Source organism: Vicugna pacos, chromosome X (assembly GCF_048564905.1).
Source record: "Vicugna pacos chromosome X, VicPac4, whole genome shotgun sequence".
NCBI lineage: Eukaryota > Metazoa > Chordata > Mammalia > Artiodactyla > Camelidae > Vicugna > Vicugna pacos.
In genome coordinates, this window is record NC_133023.1 from 18,315,190 (window position 1) to 18,332,394 (window position 17,205).

Consider the following 17,205-nt stretch of genomic DNA (forward strand, 5'->3'; position numbering starts at 1 on the left):
GACACAAGCATCCATTCCGAGAGAGAGTTTGAAGGGAGAGGAGAGAAGAGACACAAGCATCCATTCCGAGGGAGAGAGGGAGAGAGGAGAGAGGAGACAAGGGTTCTCAGACACAAGCATTCATTCTGAGACAGACAGATTGGGGAGAGAGGAGACACAAGCATTCATTCGGGGACAGAGAGAGAGGAGGAGAGAGGAGACAGGAGAGAAGAGACACAAGCATTCTTTAAAGGGGGTGATAGATTGGGGAGAGCGGAGAGGGGACAGGAGAGAGGAGAGAAGGGTTCTCAGACACAAGCATTCATTCCGAGAGAGAGAGAGAGAGAGAGAGAGAGAGAGAGAGAAGGGAGGGAAGAGGGGAGAGGAGAGACACAAGCATTCATTCCGAGAGAGAGATTGAGGGGAGAGGGGAGAGGAGACAGGAGACAGGAGACACAAGCATTCATTCGGAGGGAGAGAGGGAGAGAGGGAGAGAGGGAGAAAGAGAGAGGGGAGAGGAGAGAGGAGACACAAGCATTCATTCGGAGAGAGAGTTTGAGGGGAGAGGGGAGAGGAGACAAGGTTTCTCAGACACAAGCACTCATTCCGAGAGAGGGGAGAGGGGAGAGATGAGAGAGGCGAGAAGAGTCACAAGCATTCATTCCAAGAGAGAGAGATAGGGGAGAGGAGACAGGGGTTCTCAGACACAAGCATTTATTCCAAGACAGAGTGATTGGGGAGAGGGGAGAGGAGACAGGAGACAGGAGACACGGTTCTCAGAGACAAGCATTCATTCCAAGAGAGAGAGATTGGGGAGAGCGGAGAGGGGACAGGAGAGAGGACACAAGGGTTCTTAGACACAAGCATTCATTCCGGGAGAGGGGAGAGGAGACAGGAGACACAAGCATTTATTCGGAGAGAGAGACGGAGAGAAGGAGAGAGGAGAGTCATAGCATTCATTCCGAGAGAGGGGGGGGGGGGAGGGGGAGAGAGGGGAGAGGAGAGAAGAGAGCGGAGAGAGAAGAGACACAAGCATTCATTCCGAGAGAGAGTTTGAGGGGAGAGGAGAGAGGAGACACAAGCATTCATTCCGAGAGAGAGTTTGAGGGGAGAGGAGAGAGGAGACACAAGCATTCATTCCGAGAGAGCGAGAGAGAGAGGGAGAGAGGGGAGAGGAGAGACACAAGCATTCATTCCGAGAGAGAGTTTGAAGGGAGAGGGGAGAGGAGAGAGGAGACACAAGCATTCATTCCGAGAGAGAGTTTGAAGGGAGAGGGGAGAGGAGAGAGGAGACACAAGCATTCATTCCGAGAGAGAGAGAGAGAGAGAGAGAGAGAGAGAGACAGAGCGAGAGAGAGAGACAGAGAGAGAGAGAGAAGAAGAGAGAGAAGAGATGAGAGAGGAGACATGGTTCTCAGACACAAGCATTCATTCCACGAGAGGGAGAGGGGGAGAGAGGAGAGAAGAGAGCGGAGAGAGAAGAGACACAAGCATTCATTCCGAGAGAGAGATTGAAGGGAGAGGAGAGAGGAGAGAGAGGAGACACAAGCATCCATTCCGAGAAGGGGAGAGGGGAGAGGAGAGAGGAGACACAAGCATTCATTCCGAGAAGGGGAGAGGGGAGAGGAGAGAGGAGACAGAGGTTCTCAGACACAAGCATCCATTCCGAGAGAGAGACAAAGAGAGAGAGAAGGAGAGAGGAGAGAGGAGACAAGGGTTCTCAGACACAAGCACTCATTCCGAGAGAGGGGAGAGGGGAGAGATGAGAGAGGCGAGAAGAGTCACAAGCATTCATTCCAAGAGAGAGAGATAGGGGAGAGGAGACAGGGGTTCTCAGACAGAAGCATTCATTCCAAGACAGATTGGGTAGAGGGGAGAGGAGACAGGAGACAGGAGACAAGCGTCGTCAGACACAAGCATTCATTAAAGGGGGAGAGAGATTGGGGAGAGCAGAGAGGGGACAGGAGAGAGGAGAGAAGGGTTCTCAGACACAAGCATTCATTCCGAGAGGGGGAGAGGGTAGAGGGGAGAGGAGACAGGAGACAGGAGACAAGGGTTCTCAAACACAAGCATTCATTCCAAGAGAGAGAGATTGGGGAGAGGAGAGAAGGGTTCTCAGACACAAGCATTCATTCCAAGAGAGAGTCATTTCAGAGAGGGGAGAAGGGGACAGGGGAGAGGGGAGAGGGGAGAGGAGACAAGGGTTCTCAGACCCAAGCATTCATTCTGAGAGAGAGATTGGGGAGAGAGGAGAGAGGAGAAGGCGACAGGAGACAGGAGACAAGGGTTATCAGACACAAGCATTCATTCCAATAGAGAGAGATAGGGGAGAGGGGGGAGAGTGGGGAGAGGTGAGAGGAGACAGGAGACATGGTTCTCAGACACAAGCATTCATTCCAAGAGAGAGAGTTTGGGGATAGGGGAGAGGAGAGAGGAGACAGGAGACAGCGGTTCTCACACACAAGCATTCATTCTAAGATAGAGAGATTGGGGAGAGAGAGGAGATGGGAGAAGGGAGAGGGGAGAAGATTGAGGACAGAGGAGACAGGAGACAAGGGTTCTCAGACACAAGTATTCATTCAAAGAGAGAGAGATTGGGGAGAGTAGAGAGGGGAGAGGAGAGAGCAGACAGGAGACAGGAGACAGGAGTCAGGAGAGGTTTTCAGACACAAGCATTCAGTCCAAGAGAGAGAGATTGGGTAGAGGGGAGAGCGGAGAGAGGGGAGAGATGTTCTCAGACACAAGTATTCATTCCAGGACAGAGAGAGTAGGGTGAAAGGAGAGGAGAGAGGAGATAGGAGACAGAGGTTCTCAGACAGAAGCGTTCATACCAAGAGAGAGAGATTGGGGAGAGGGTAGAGGGGAGAGGAGATAGGAGAGAGGAGAAAGGTCCTGAGACAGAAGCATTCATTCCAAGGGAGCGAGATTGTGGAGAGGGGAGAGGATAAAGGGGAGATGGGTTCTCAGACACAAGCATTCAGTGCAAGAGAAGAGATTCAGGAGAGGGAGAGGGGATACAGGAGACAGGAGGGAGGTCCTCAGACACAAGCATTCATTTGGAGGGAGAGACACAGAAACACAGGAGACTGGAGGAGAGGAGAGCAGAGAGGAGAGTGACTAGAGATAGGTTCTCAAACACAAGCATTCATTTATGGAGAGAGTAGAGATACCTCAGAGGGGAGAGCGGGAGGAGAGAGGTCTTCGGGCCCAAGCATTCATTGAGAGAGAGAGAGAGATTGGGTGGGGGGAGGGGGGAGAGGGGAGACAGGATACAGGAGAAATGAGAGAGGTTCTCAGACACAAGCATCCATTCCGAGAGAGAGAGAAAGAGCGATTCGGGAGAGGAGAGAGGTTTTGAGACACAAGCATTTATTCCGAAGGAGAGAGATAGAGACAGAGACATGAGACATGGTTCATGCATTCACTCAGAGAAGGAGAGAGACGAAAGGAGAGGAGGTCTCAGTTACAAGGCATCACTCGTACCGCGAGAGGGAGGGAGGGGGAGAGAGGGACTCAGACACAAGCCACCATTCCTAGCTTGTCACAGTGAGAGGTTCTCAGACAGAAGCATGCATACTCAGGGAGGAGGGAGGGAGAGAGTCGGAGAGAGAAGAGAGGAGAGGGACTCTAGAGGCTTCCTTGGGCAGCAGAAGCAAACCCAGGGTACCAGAGTTTCTGAGAGTACAGAGTACCTCCGTGTTTTCTCTCTACTGCAGTCCAGAGTTCCAGAATCCCCTGGAGAGAAACTTACATACATGCATGTGTCCTGGAAAAGATCCGTCAGCCCTTACATGTAGTTTTACTTAGAAGCCCGCCCCTCAGGCTGCAGCTCTGGAGGGCAGCTCGGGGGCCGCGTCCACAGGCCGCCCGCGGCCCGGGGCTCTCCCCCGTTGCTGTACGCTGGCATGGCGGCTGATGGAGAACGATTTGCCCGTTGGTCCTGGCCTGTGGGGCTCCTGAGCATAAGCCCCACTGGCCACCAGATCCACGTGATTTAGAGGTATCTTCTGAGTGGCAGTCACAAAAATCAGGCTGCCAACAGACAGTACAAGATCCTTTCTGGAAGTTACGAGCCAGTGGACGTGAGGCAGAGAGCGCACAAAGATGGCAGCCACCCGTCTACGTCCCTGGAGGGTAACCTGCAGGCTCTTACAAGCGTGTTCAATCCGATTCCTGCCATGAAGCTGCTGCTTTAACATAAGCAAATCTTTCACAATGGGGTATGATTTCAGCTTTAGAAAGTAGTGAAATTCTGACACATGCTACAATTTTATTGAATCTTGAAGACGTTACAGTAGTGAAAGAAGCCATACAGAAAAGGACAAGTACTGTATGATTCTCCTGCGCTGAGGCGCCTAGAACAGTCAGATTCACAGAGACAGCAAGTGAAAGGGGGGTTCCCGAGGACTGGCTGGGGGAGCACGCAAGTGTGAAGTTACTAGTTCAGAGGTATAGAGTTTTAATATGGACTGATATAAAGCTCTGGAAGTGGATGGGGATGATGGTTGCACAATGATGTGAATGTCTGTAATACCAGTGAACTGTACACTTAATGGTTAAAATGGTAAATTTTGTCTATTTTAGTACAGTTTGAGAGAATTAGCATTGGACCTCATCACATAAATCTGTTTTCTCTTAAAAAAAAAGAACAAAGCATCAAAGTTTTGTGTTTTCTTTTTAAAGTAATGTCATATGTCAGATGGCAAATGACAGGTCCACTAGACTGACTGGGGCCATGGGAGTTCGTGGTCCAGAATGAATCAAAAATTTGCACCTGACTTATGGTCATTCTCTCCTGTTGCTCCAGACCAGGGTCTGTGTTCACGAGATAAAAACAGAATAGATCCAGTTTCACTTCAGATAGGAAATGATTCTGTTCTCAGAGTCAGTGAAGGAATATAGTGGCAGATCATTCAAAACATTTTTTTTAAAAACAGCATATGTGGCTTGGGTACTAATGTTTAAAATAGAATGTTGTTTTTGTTTGGAATGTCTGAATTCCCGGAGCACACACAAAGTTTCACTAGGAAGTCAGCATCCCCAATCTTGGTTTCTTGACCCTCAACATTTTGGAAATGAACAGAATTGCCTCAGACATAGCAACAAAGCTTCAAAATTTATCTCCTTTAGAACCCCTCCCTTGAGACAGCCTGTCTTTCAGAGACACCTCCTTAAAGAGAAGTAATACCAATATGGTTGGGAAGGCTTCTGTTTGTGGCTCTGACGGGGTTAGGGGCTCTCTTCGGAGTATGAGTCACAACTATTTATAAGAATAAAGCAGGTAGATTTCCTGTCAAGATGGCAGAGTGGCAGGACCACGAGCTCGCCTCTCCTTGTGACTACAACAAAACCACAACTGACTGCTAAACAGCCATCAAGAAGACTGGAACCAAGCAAAAAAGATCTTCAATTGGAAACATAAAGAGGGAACCACAGCAGGACGGGAGGAAGGGCGTGCTCACATTATAATCGGGCCCCATACTCCCCGGGTGGGCCACCCACACGCTGAATAGTTAAGTGGCAGAGGCCCTCCCACAGGAGTGAGAGCTGAGCCCCACGTCAGGCTCCCCAGCCCAGGATTCCAGCACCAGGAGGAGGAGACCCCAGGACATCTGGTTTTGAAGGCCAGAGGGGCTTAACTCCGGGAGCCCCCAGGGACTGGGGCAAACAGAGACTTCACTCTCTTGAGAAGCACACACAGAATTTCATGTGCGCCAGGTCCAAGGGCAGAGGCAGTGATTTTATAGGAACCTGGCCCAGACCTGCCTGCTAGATTTGGAAGGTCTCCTGTGGACGTGGGAGACGTCTGTGGCTCACCCAGAGGACATAAAAGCTGGTGGTGGACATGCCGGGAGTGTTCATCTGCATGGGCTTTCCTGGATGCTGAAATTTTGATTGGATCATTAACACCAAGACCCAGCCCCACCCAACAGCCTGTAGGGAAGCCTCAGACCAAACAACATGCAGGGTGGAAACACGGCTCCACCCATCAGCAGACTTCCTGAGCCACAAAGGCCTCTGGACACAGCCCTACCCACCAGAGGTCCAGGACCAAGCTTCACCCAGCAGTGGGCAGGCACCGCTCCTCCTGCCAGGAAACCTGCATAAGCCTCTAGTCCAGCCTCACCCACCAGGGGCAGATACTCGAAATAAGGAAACAACTATCCCAAAGCCTGTGGAAGGAATTCACAAACACACAGAAAGATAGATGGTATGACGAGACAAAGGAATATCTCCCAGGCCAAGCCACAAGATAAAATCCCAGAAGAAATGTGATGAGGAGATAGGTAATTTATCTGAGAAAGAGTTCAGAGTAATGATGGTGAAGATGTTCAGAGAACTCAAGAGGAGTACAGATGCACAGAGTGAAGTTTTTAGCAAAGAGTTGGAAAATATAAAGAATTCCCAGAGTTGAAGGATAAAATCACTGAAATGAGTAACACACTAGAAGGAATCAAGAGCAGACTAAATGAGGCAGAAGAATGAATCAGTGAGCTAGAAGACAGATTGGTGGAAATCACTACTGCAGAACAGAAAAAAGAAAAAAAGAATGAAAAGAAATGAGACCATTTAAGAGAACTCTGGAACATTATTATAGGGGTCCCAGAAAGAGGAGAGAGAAAGGACCTGAGAAAATTTTTGAAGAGATCATAACCAAAAACTTCCCTAACTTGGGAAAGGAAACAGTCACCCACGTCCAGGAAGGGCAGACAGTTCCACACAGCATCAACCCAAAGAGGAACACACCGAGGCACAGAGTCAGCAAATTGACAACAATTAAGGATAAGGAGAAAACATTAAAGTTAGCAAGAGAAAAGCAACAAATAACATACAAAGGAACTCCCATAAGGTTACCAGCTCATTTTTCAGCAGAAACTCTACAGGCCAGAAGGGAGTGGCACGATATATTTAAAGTGATGCAAGGGGGAAACTTACAACTAAGAATACTCTATCCAGCAAGGCTCTCGTTCAGACTTGATGGAGAAATCAAAAGCTTTACAACAAATGTTAAAGGAACTTCCAAACCATAAGAAATGAGAACAAAAAGAAGGAAGAGAAAAAAAGACCTACAAAGATTGCTTTGGCTGTTCGGGGTCTTTTGTGGTTCCTTATACATTTTGGAATTGTTTGTTCTAGTTCTGTGAGGAATGTCGTAAGTATTTTGATGGTGGTTGTGTTGGATCTGTGGATTGCTTTGGGTAGTGTGGCCATTTTGACAGTGTTGATTCTTCCAATCCAAGAGCACAAGAAATCTTTCCATTTCTTCATGTCATTTCAGTTTTCAAAGTATAGGTAACCTCCTTGGTTAGGTGTTTTTGATGTAATGGAAATTTTTATGCCAGTTATAAAATTCTGGTTTTTGAAGTGAAAAAAAGTAAATGAAGGGCTGCAAATGGCAACAAATCCTTTCTTATGGTGAGCTGTATTCCATTACATATATGTGTGCTGCATCTGCATTATCTTTTCAACTATCAATGTGCACTTAGGATGCTTCTATATTTTGACAATTATAAATAATGTTACTGTTAATAACAAGGTGTATGTATCTTTTTGAATTAATTTTTATTTTGTGGTTGGCTTTATTCCTTTGATAACTTTGTAAATTCAAAAAGCTAAAGCTCTAAACATTCTTAGAAACAATGAACAGTACATATATGTAAATTAAAAAATATACGTGGAGTGAAAAAAAATGAGCTGTCTAGCCATGAAAGATATGGAAGAACCCTAAAACACATATTACAAAATGAAAGAAGCCAGTCTGAAAAGGATACAAACTGTACGATTCCAACCAAATGACATCCTGGAAAAGGCACAGCTACAGAAACAATAAAAAGATCGTGGTTTCCAGGGGTTTGGGGAGAGGGAGGGAGGGAGGGATGAACAGATGGAGCACAAGGGATTTTTAGGGCGATGAAATTATTCTGTATGATACTACAGTGGTGGCTACATGTCATTATGCATTTGTCAAAACACATAGAATGTGCAACATCAAGAGTGAACCCTAATGTGAACTATGGACTTTGATTGAAAATAATGTGTCCACGTTGGTTCGTTGATTGTACCAAATATGCCACACTGACAGGGCTATGTGTGAACTCTGTATTTTCTGCTCAATTCTGCTGTAAACCTGAAACTGCTCTAAAAAAATTAGTCTATCAAATATTGAAAAAAAACCCAAAACAATTAACAAAATGGCAATAAGAACATATGTATTGATAATTACCTTAAACGTAAATGGATTAAATGTTCCAACCAAAAGACATAGACTGGCTGAATGGATACAAAAAGACCCATATGTATACTGTCTTCAAGAGACCCACCTCAGAGCTAAAGACACATGCAGGCTCAAAATAAGGGGATGGAAAGATATTCCATGCAAATGGAAACCAAAAGAAAGCTAGAGTAGTAATATTTATAATAGACAAAATCTTAAAATAAAACTGTTACAAGAGACAAAGAAGAACACTATAAGGCTTAAGGGATCAATCCAAGAAGAGGATATGCCAATTATAAATACATATGCACCCGACATAGGAGTACTGTGATATATAAGGCGATTAATTGTTAACAGACATAAAAGGAGAAATCGACAATAACACAATAATAGTGGGGGAACTTAACACCCCACTTACATCAATGGACAGATCATCCAGGCAGAAAGTCAATAAGGAAATACAGGCCCTAAATAACACATTAGACCAGACGGACTTAATTGGTATCTATAGAGCATTCCATCTGAAAGCAACAGAATACACATTCTTCACCAGTGCACATGGAACATGGAATCAACCACATGCTGGCCCACAAAGCTAGCCTCAGTAAATTTAAGAAAAGTGAAATCGTACCAAGCATTTTTCCGACCACAACTCTATATAAGGTTAGAGAGCAACTACAAGAAAAAACTGCAAAAACTGCAAACCCATGGAGGCTACACAATATGCTACTGCACAACCAATGGATCAAAGAGGGAATCAAAAAATACAAAATACAAAATACAAAATACAAAAAAATACAAATGAAAATGAAAACACAACGACCCAAAACCTCTGGGATGCAGCAAAGGCAGTTCTCAGAGGGAAGTTTATAGCGATACAGGTCGACCTCAGGAAACAAGAAGAATCTCAAGTAAACAGCCTAACCTTCCACCTAAAGCAGCTGGAGACAGAAGAACAAACCAACCCCAGAGTTAATAGAAGAAAAGGAATCATAAAGATTAGAGCAGAAATAAATGAAATAGAGACTAAAAAATACAGTAGAAAAGATCAGTCTAACTAAAAGCTCGTTCTTTGAAAAGATCAACAAAATTGATAAACCTTTAGTCAGACCCATCAAGAAAAAAAGGGAGAGGGCCCAAATTAACAAAATCAGAAATGAAAAAGGAGAAACAAACTCCTAGGAGACCACAGCAATATATTTTTTGAACCAGCTCTTGGAGTAATGGAAATAGAAGCAATAATAAACAAATGGGATCTAATTAAAGTTAAAAGCTTTTGCACAGCTAAGGATACCATCAACAAAATGAAAAGACAACCTACAGATTGGGAGAAAATGTTTGCAAATGACATGACCAACAAGGGACTTACTTCCAAAATATACAAACAGCTCATACACCTTTATATCAAAAAACAAGCAACCCAATTAAAAATGGGCAGAAGGCCTAAATAGACATCTCTCCAAAGAAGACAGATGGCCAACAAGCACATTAAGAGATGCTCAACATAACTGTTAGAGAAATGCAAATCAAAACTACAATGAGATATCACCTCACACCAGCCAGAGTGGCCATTATTAAAATGTCTACAAACGATAAATAATGGAGAGAGAGTGGAGAAAAAGGAATCCTACACTGTTAGTGGGAATGTAAATTTGAGCAGCCACTATGGAGGACAGTATGGAGGTTCCTTAAAAAACTAAAAATAGACTTACCCTCTGATCCAGCAATCCCACTCCTGGGCATATACCTGGCGAAAAATATAATTCAAAAAGACATACACACCCCAGTGTTCATAGCGGTACTATTTACATTAACCAAGACTTGGAAACAACCCAAATGTCCATCGACAGATGACTAGACAAAGAAGTTGTGGTGTGTGTGCGTGTGTGTATATGTATGTATACATACATACATACATACATACATACACACAATGGAATACTACTTGGTCATAAAAAAGAATAAAATAACGCCATTTGCAGCAACACGGATGGACCTGGAGATCATCATTCTAAGTGAAGTAAGCCAGAAAGAGAAGGAAAAATGCCATATGATGACTTATGCGGAATCTAAAAAAAATGACATAAATGAACTACTTATTATTTATAACTTAGGTGACTGATTTCTTGAATATGTTAAGCACATTTGACTGCCCTTTATGATTGGATTACTGCATTCTGTTGATTCTTATTTTGTGGTTGGCTTTATTCCTTTGATATAACTATGTAACTTTTAAAAGTTAAAGCTCTAAACTGTTCTAAAAACAATGAACAGTACATATATGAAAAATTTTAAAACTAATGTGCAGTATATTATACAAACAACAAAAGAATCAAGCAGATACTTAATCAAGTAAGAGAGGTGTAGATGATGAGACTGAAAATTAACATATTGGGCTCTGACAATCCACAAACCAGACTGAATAAATGGGAATAGAAAATCTTACAGCCACTGCAAATCAGATTGCGTGCTTCAGATTCTCAGAAGCTGTCATGGTAGCCAGCTGCCAGCACGGTCCCACCTCCTGGTATGCACAGCCTTGGGTAGGGGCCTTCCACAATATACCACGAGTAGTCTGTGTGACCAATGGAACATGGCAGAAGTGATGCTTTGGCACTTCTGATGGGAGGTCATAAAAGACTACAGCTTGCTTTCTTGGGCTCTCTCCCCCACCTCACTCGCTCTGGAGGAAGCCAGCTGCTATGTTGTTAGGACACTCGGGCAGCCTTGTGGAAAGACCCACAGAGTGTGGAAATGAGGCATCCAGTCAACAGCCAGTGTGGAGGAGGCTCGTCCAGCCCCCCATGAATGCCGTTCCAGCTGCCATCTTGATCGCCACCTTCCTAAGACGACACTGTGTCACAACCATCAAGCTAAGTTGCCTTCTGACCCTCAGATACTGTGTGAGATAATAAATGTTTCTAAGGCACTAAGCTTTGGGGTAATTTGTCACACACTAATAATGAATACAGCCCTGGACATGATGATTTCTGCTTCCTTAGGGAGAAAGTCGACGGTTCCTGTCCTGAATCTAGAAGACCTGGCCTCATGTGCCGTTTTGGCCACGGCCTTTGTCACAAAGCCTTAGAGGAGGGATTTGGGCCGACCCCCATCTCTCCACAACATCACAGCCTGACCACAGAAAAATGAAGCTAAGTGCCTGTGTCCTGGGGCCACTCCTGTCATGAAGGATACAGTGCTGGCCTGGAGAAACAGGCGTGGCTCCAGCCTCCATCCCACTACCTCCAAACTCCTGAGACCATGGGAAAGGTTTATAATTTTCCTAGACCTTTTTTTCTTTATAACACAGCTCTAATACTACCCTCTTCTGTGGTTAAAATGGGTAGACATCAAAGGACTTTGGGGGAAATAAAAGTTTAACCTGCTATCCAACTTCTAGACAGGAAACTCATCACCGTGTCGTCACCACCACCACCTTCCACCCAGAGACAGAGTGGACGGCTTCGGATTTTCCATCATAGTTCTTGATATCAAACATGAGGTCACGGGGGGAGACTCAGACTATACCACGAGCACCAAACACAAACATTGCTGGGGCCAGGTGGGCAGCACAGGGGTGTCAAGTCAGAGGCGGTGGCGGCAAGGAAGAGTGGGGCATGGAATGGATACTGTCCACTAGAGGGTTCGTGCCTTCCCTAAAAGAAAAATTTTAAACTCTGGTGAGAGCCAAGTAAAGCACGTCTGCCTACTAAATTTGATCCACTAAACACTAAGTTGTAACCAAGCGCTGTCCAACACCATAAGCAATGAAAGGCTCAGGGTATTTACTGCTATCAGTGTAGAAATGCAGCTATCTATACATGTCATACAGATCAACATAGACATGGAAGATTTATGCCTCACCGTATCCTTCACAGATGCCGGAAGGTTCTGTGAATAGGTCTTCATCACACATCCACTCATTTCATCTACAAATATTTATGGAGTACCTACTATAAGCTACATGCTAAACCTGTTGTACCAAATTTTGTACCTTTCCAAGTTTGGGTTATTTGTATCTGTACTGTATTGGCAGCTAATACAGATCCTCTATTTTAAGAAATGAGTTCCAGTCCCAAATCCACAAATAAAGAATTATTATAATAATAGCATATTCATGAAAAACAAATTACTTATCTTGGCGTTTAACATCCTTGTAACTATTCCTGTACTTCTAATGTCAACAGAAAAAAAAATTAACGTTTAAGTCTGGGTGATACGGTAAATTAATGTTAATAACAGTTTTGACACTAATAGCAAGTTTTAAAAAGAAAAACCTCCAGTCTCTTAGCTGGGTTTCATTTCTTAAAAATCACCTCAGCTCATTGTCACCGGATTCCCCTAGAACAATTCCAGCTACGATTTCACCTTCACTGGGAGCCTGAAACGACTTGAGTCTGTCAGGTTGTCCCTGCCTTTGCTCACTGGAGGTGGGGAAAACACCTACCCCCTTGAGGTCCAACACCAAGGCGTCTCAGCAGAGACGTACTTCTGAATCCCTGTAAACAAATGAATGCCTACATCATATCATTAAAAACCACTAGCTGTTTTCCTCAGAGCCTGAAAATCAGTTGTGAAAATATGAACTATTTAAGGTACACACCAGATTAATGAGCAATTTCAGATGGTGCTTTATCTTCACATCCTTCCTGAGTACCGTGCACATACAGGGATGTTAATAAATGTCCCATGAATCAAATTGATCTGAGCTGAAACCCAAGGGAAATGGAAAGGAAGCCAACCCTTTGCTTCTCCACTCTCATGAGCTCTTTCTAGAAGTCATCGAGGGCTCAAGCAGCCCCCTGCAAACCCTCCACCCCTCTCAGACTTTGCCAACAGGACATGGTTGGACTACAACTGCCACCTCTATCATCACTTAGAGGATGCTAGTTTGAGCAAAGCATCTCTTCTAACTTCTCAAATGTTGTTCTTTTTCTATTACTAATTGAGTGTTTAACGTTTAGATAATCCTATAATGAACCAGCTCAAATGAGCAGAGAGGCAGCAGTGACAACACATCAATAAAATAATTAAGCCGAAGTGGATTTGGTCGGAGACTTCTCATGTCACAATAGGAAATCTAGGCTACTTAAAATCAGGGAAATCAAGTGGAATCATTCCTTTCTGTTCTAAAAGGAAAGTTAGCTTTTAAACTCTCTCTTTCATAGGACCCTCATTCCCTCTGTTGATAACACTGGTTATTTACTCTCAAAGTGCATGCACAGTAGAAATACCAATGGAGTACAAGGTGGTTTCCAGAATTTTCTTTTCCCTTTCCATAATTCTCACTCAGAATTCTATATAGAATTTAGGCAAGAGACCCCCATCTACGTTTTCTGTCTCAGTTGTAAGATTCAGATCACGGCCTCAGCCTCCTAAGACCTTTCGGCCGTACCCCAGCACGTACATGCCATGGAATAATGGGGGGAAATCAGGACGTGTTGGGCACAGACGCAGGGCAAATCCTACCTCTTCTCTCACTCTCTCTTCCAACCAATGAAAGACGAGTCCCTGACAACAAAAGCAGACCAAAGCAGCTACGTTTCTTTTGTATCCTCCTCCGCTGGTTGATCCACACACCAGTAGCTTTGTCTTACAACACAAACACAAGTTCCATGGTGCCACTGACCCACTTAACCCTCACCCTCAAGCTGCACATCATCTCCAACCGGGAGACTGGGATGGGCTACAGAGCCAATCTCTGCAGTAGCAGACACTCGGTGATTACCAAATGGTGTCAAACGTTGGCCAAGAAATAGAAACAGAGACCAGAGCCGGCCTTGAGCACTACCAGGTGCCATATTGAAAGATAAAGCAGAAACTAAATAAGGAAGTGAGATGGACTTGAAGTCACTTGGGCTAATGCCCAAAATGGAAGTCACATATTGGACTCAGATAAGGGACACCCTTGAGCAGTTCCTTGGAAAGGAGGATAGACTGAAAATACCCATCACTGGGGGGCCAAATGAAAGAATTACATACCCATGCTCCATCAGGCCCAAACAGTTCTAGGAAGTTGCCAATGAATTCTCTCGACTTCTCTTCCCACTTTTGAATTAGATCATGACTCTTTTCTTCCACTCTGTTAACAAATTCCTTTGATCTTTCCTCCACATTTTTGACCTTTTCCTTCATCTTGTCTACCTGGTTTTGGAAGCGGTACTTCTTCTCCTGGTCAAAAATGAAAGGAGAAAGAAATGGATTTACCCACGAGGGCATGAGAGAGATCAATCATTCACAGAACATTCATATTTTATTTCAACTTGTGTGTGTTCTTAATCCAAAGAATCAGGATGTTGCCATTTCCCCAGAGCTGGATTGATGGGAAGGCACATCTCTTGTAAGACAAGTCATTTCTCATTAGGCTACTTGAATGTGTACAGTGAAATATAAGTGGTTTTAATATTCTTTCTTGTATATATCAGAGTTGAGTTCACTTATATAAGAACCAAAAGTATGTCTTTACTCTTTATTATGGACAGATACTGGCAAATACATCCCCTCAATTCTGCCAAGGTTTAGACAAAAATGTGAATTGGACATAGAACGGCCACTCAGGAGCTGCCTGAGTTCTCTGTTTTACTGGGACATTGCTAAAACCAATACTGGTAGAAATAAGTGGACCACTGGCTGGGCCTCAGAACCCATGTGTTATACTAAAATTGTCATTGTCATGATATTTTCCATTAAGCTAACAGAACTGCATCAGTTTCCTTGGTGACGAAGAAAGCTTTTGTTCTGGTAGCTTCTCTGGCCTGGGATTTTGTTCTTATAGCCTTTACGCAGCATTGCTCTACCTACGTGCCTGGAAGGCACCGTATGTTGGGCAAGCCACATGTCACCTCTAAACCTCAGTTTTCTCATCTGTAAAATGGGGATAACTATTATCCCTACCCTATAGGGCTGCTGTAACAATTAGATAAAGCATGTAAAGTGCTTGGCACGAAGCCTGGCACTTAGGAACAGTTCAGTGTGTGTTCGCTGTTCCATTACTATTAAGCGGCATAGGCATTTAATCACATTACCTGATCAGAGTGGGATCAAAACCATGAAAATAACACAAAACAAAGGGTCTTTTCCTCCATGAAATTGTAATACATTTTCTCCTGAAGAGGTAATAAGGTTGATCATTTTTCTTCCCTATATGAACTGAAGTTCATTTCATATTTCAGAATTTTTTGAGACACATAGATTATTACAAAACTGGGTCCGGATTCCACGGTCTAGACCTTACAAACCTGACTGCAGCCGCAGGGTGAGGTGTGAGCTGTACGTGCTGCCACCCAGCTCCACTTACCACACGCTGATTACACACAGCTCTCAAGAGCAGCACAGAATACTGGAATGAGCACTAGACCAAAAGTCAAGAGGCTTGGGAGGCTGCCGCTACCACCACCTCTACTTTGCTTGAGGGACCTTAGCCAGGTCCCCTCTCTGAGCTCAGCTTTCCTCATTTCTAAGTTGAGGGACTCGGACTGGGTGACTGACTGCCACCAGGTTCCTGCCACCTCGGAGGTTCTGTGAGTTACCGACACGCCTACCCAACACATTTGATTTTATCTTGGAGCTGCAGCTGGGTTTGCTGTCACAGAAAGGCAGAGGGCGTGTCCACACTGACTACACCATCCCATGAGCTAAGTAGCTTATCAAAAGGCTGTTTACAGAGCACAAGCAATAACTTTGGGAAGTGGCTTGAGATGCTTTTATGGGTGACTGAATTCAATTTAAAAGAACAGACGGTTTAATTTATTGAAATAACCAGGGCTTTATTCTCTGTAAGATACCATATCATCACTTTGCCTGAATTCTTTTCAGCCACTTGTGCTGAAACACTTGAACCCAACATTTTCCATTTTGTTGCCCAGTTTGTACGAAACCACAGAGCCCGGGCTCCTAACCCTCTCTGCCTGGCGAGGACAACTGATTCATGATGAATCACGGTGAATGAACCCCTCCTAATTTTGAAGGCACCAACGATCGATTCGTGGAAGATGCTGGATCACTGTGGCTGCATGTAATTATAAGGATCTAGTTTTGTAGACAAATCACTCTTGGAAAACCCACCGTCTCTTTTTGGGGGGTGAACATTCTGTATATCAGCTTCTCGGAGGCCAGGCAAATACAGCCATCCAGACTCCCGAACATCACCTCCAGCCACTGGGCTGCCCTCTTTGCTTTTTAACAGCTTGTTTTGCTTGTTTTAAAGATAGTTTAATAATACAGCAACCGTTAAAAACAAACAGCAGCTCTGTGGGAACAATACAGCAGAAATACAAAAGGAAGCCATAGACTCTGGGCTTTATTTAAGCAGCTGTAATTTCACTGGACAATTTAAAAAAAAAACCCTGGTTGTTAAGGTTTCTAATGAGCATCTGTAAGACCTTAATAAAATGAAAATTTAAAAACGTTAAAACAAGACAGCATTTTCTCTGGGTTTAGCTCCTCATTACCTCTGCCTTCCTTCCTTTCCTTTGAGCAGAAGACAACTCCTGCCTTTCCTGAGAGCAGATCTCCCAGAAACCCTTCCCCCAAGTCTGAGAATTCTCAAGGCGGGGGTAGGGGGTGGGGTGAGGAGGGGGCAAGGCATCTCCTTTATAAAATGTGAAGCGTGCTCACTACCTGTATGCCTTGGTCGACTTATGTTACCCCTTTGGACCTTGGTTTCTCCATCTAGAAAATGGGGATAATAATACATCATTGTGTTGTCATGTTGACTGAATGAGACGATAAATGGAAACATCAAGAACACTTAATAAATGGTGGCAGCAGTCATGTGACGTGCCGGTCCTCAGCGGGTATGGGGCGGCGCACTTACGTTTATAAAGCTGACGTTCAGCTCCTTGGCCGTGTACCCTCTCTGCAGGTTGCGTCGGGCATAAACATCATAGTCACGGACAATCCTGGTGATGATGTCTGATGTGGAGATGCCTTCCGTTCTCTGCGTTGGAACAAACATTCCTGCCCGAATAGGAAAGACGAGATAAACAGAAACAACTAAGGTGACCTCAGGT

The 17,205-nt window shown here is 44.4% G+C and overlaps 1 protein-coding gene across 3 annotated transcripts in view; it reads right to left on the reverse strand.

Moving 5' to 3' along the window:
* PCYT1B (phosphate cytidylyltransferase 1B, choline) overlaps window positions 1–17,205 on the reverse strand; it is a 105,402-nt gene that overhangs the window by 24,144 nt on the left and 64,053 nt on the right. For all 3 annotated transcript variants that reach the window (XM_031673312.2, XM_072956432.1, XM_031673311.2), the window contains 2 exons: window positions 17,010–17,152; window positions 14,177–14,365 (listed from right to left, as the gene is read on the reverse strand). In XM_031673312.2, the coding sequence (XP_031529172.1) occupies window positions 14,177–14,365; window positions 17,010–17,152 (332 nt within the window). The remainder of the gene's footprint in view (window positions 1–14,176; window positions 14,366–17,009; window positions 17,153–17,205) is intronic.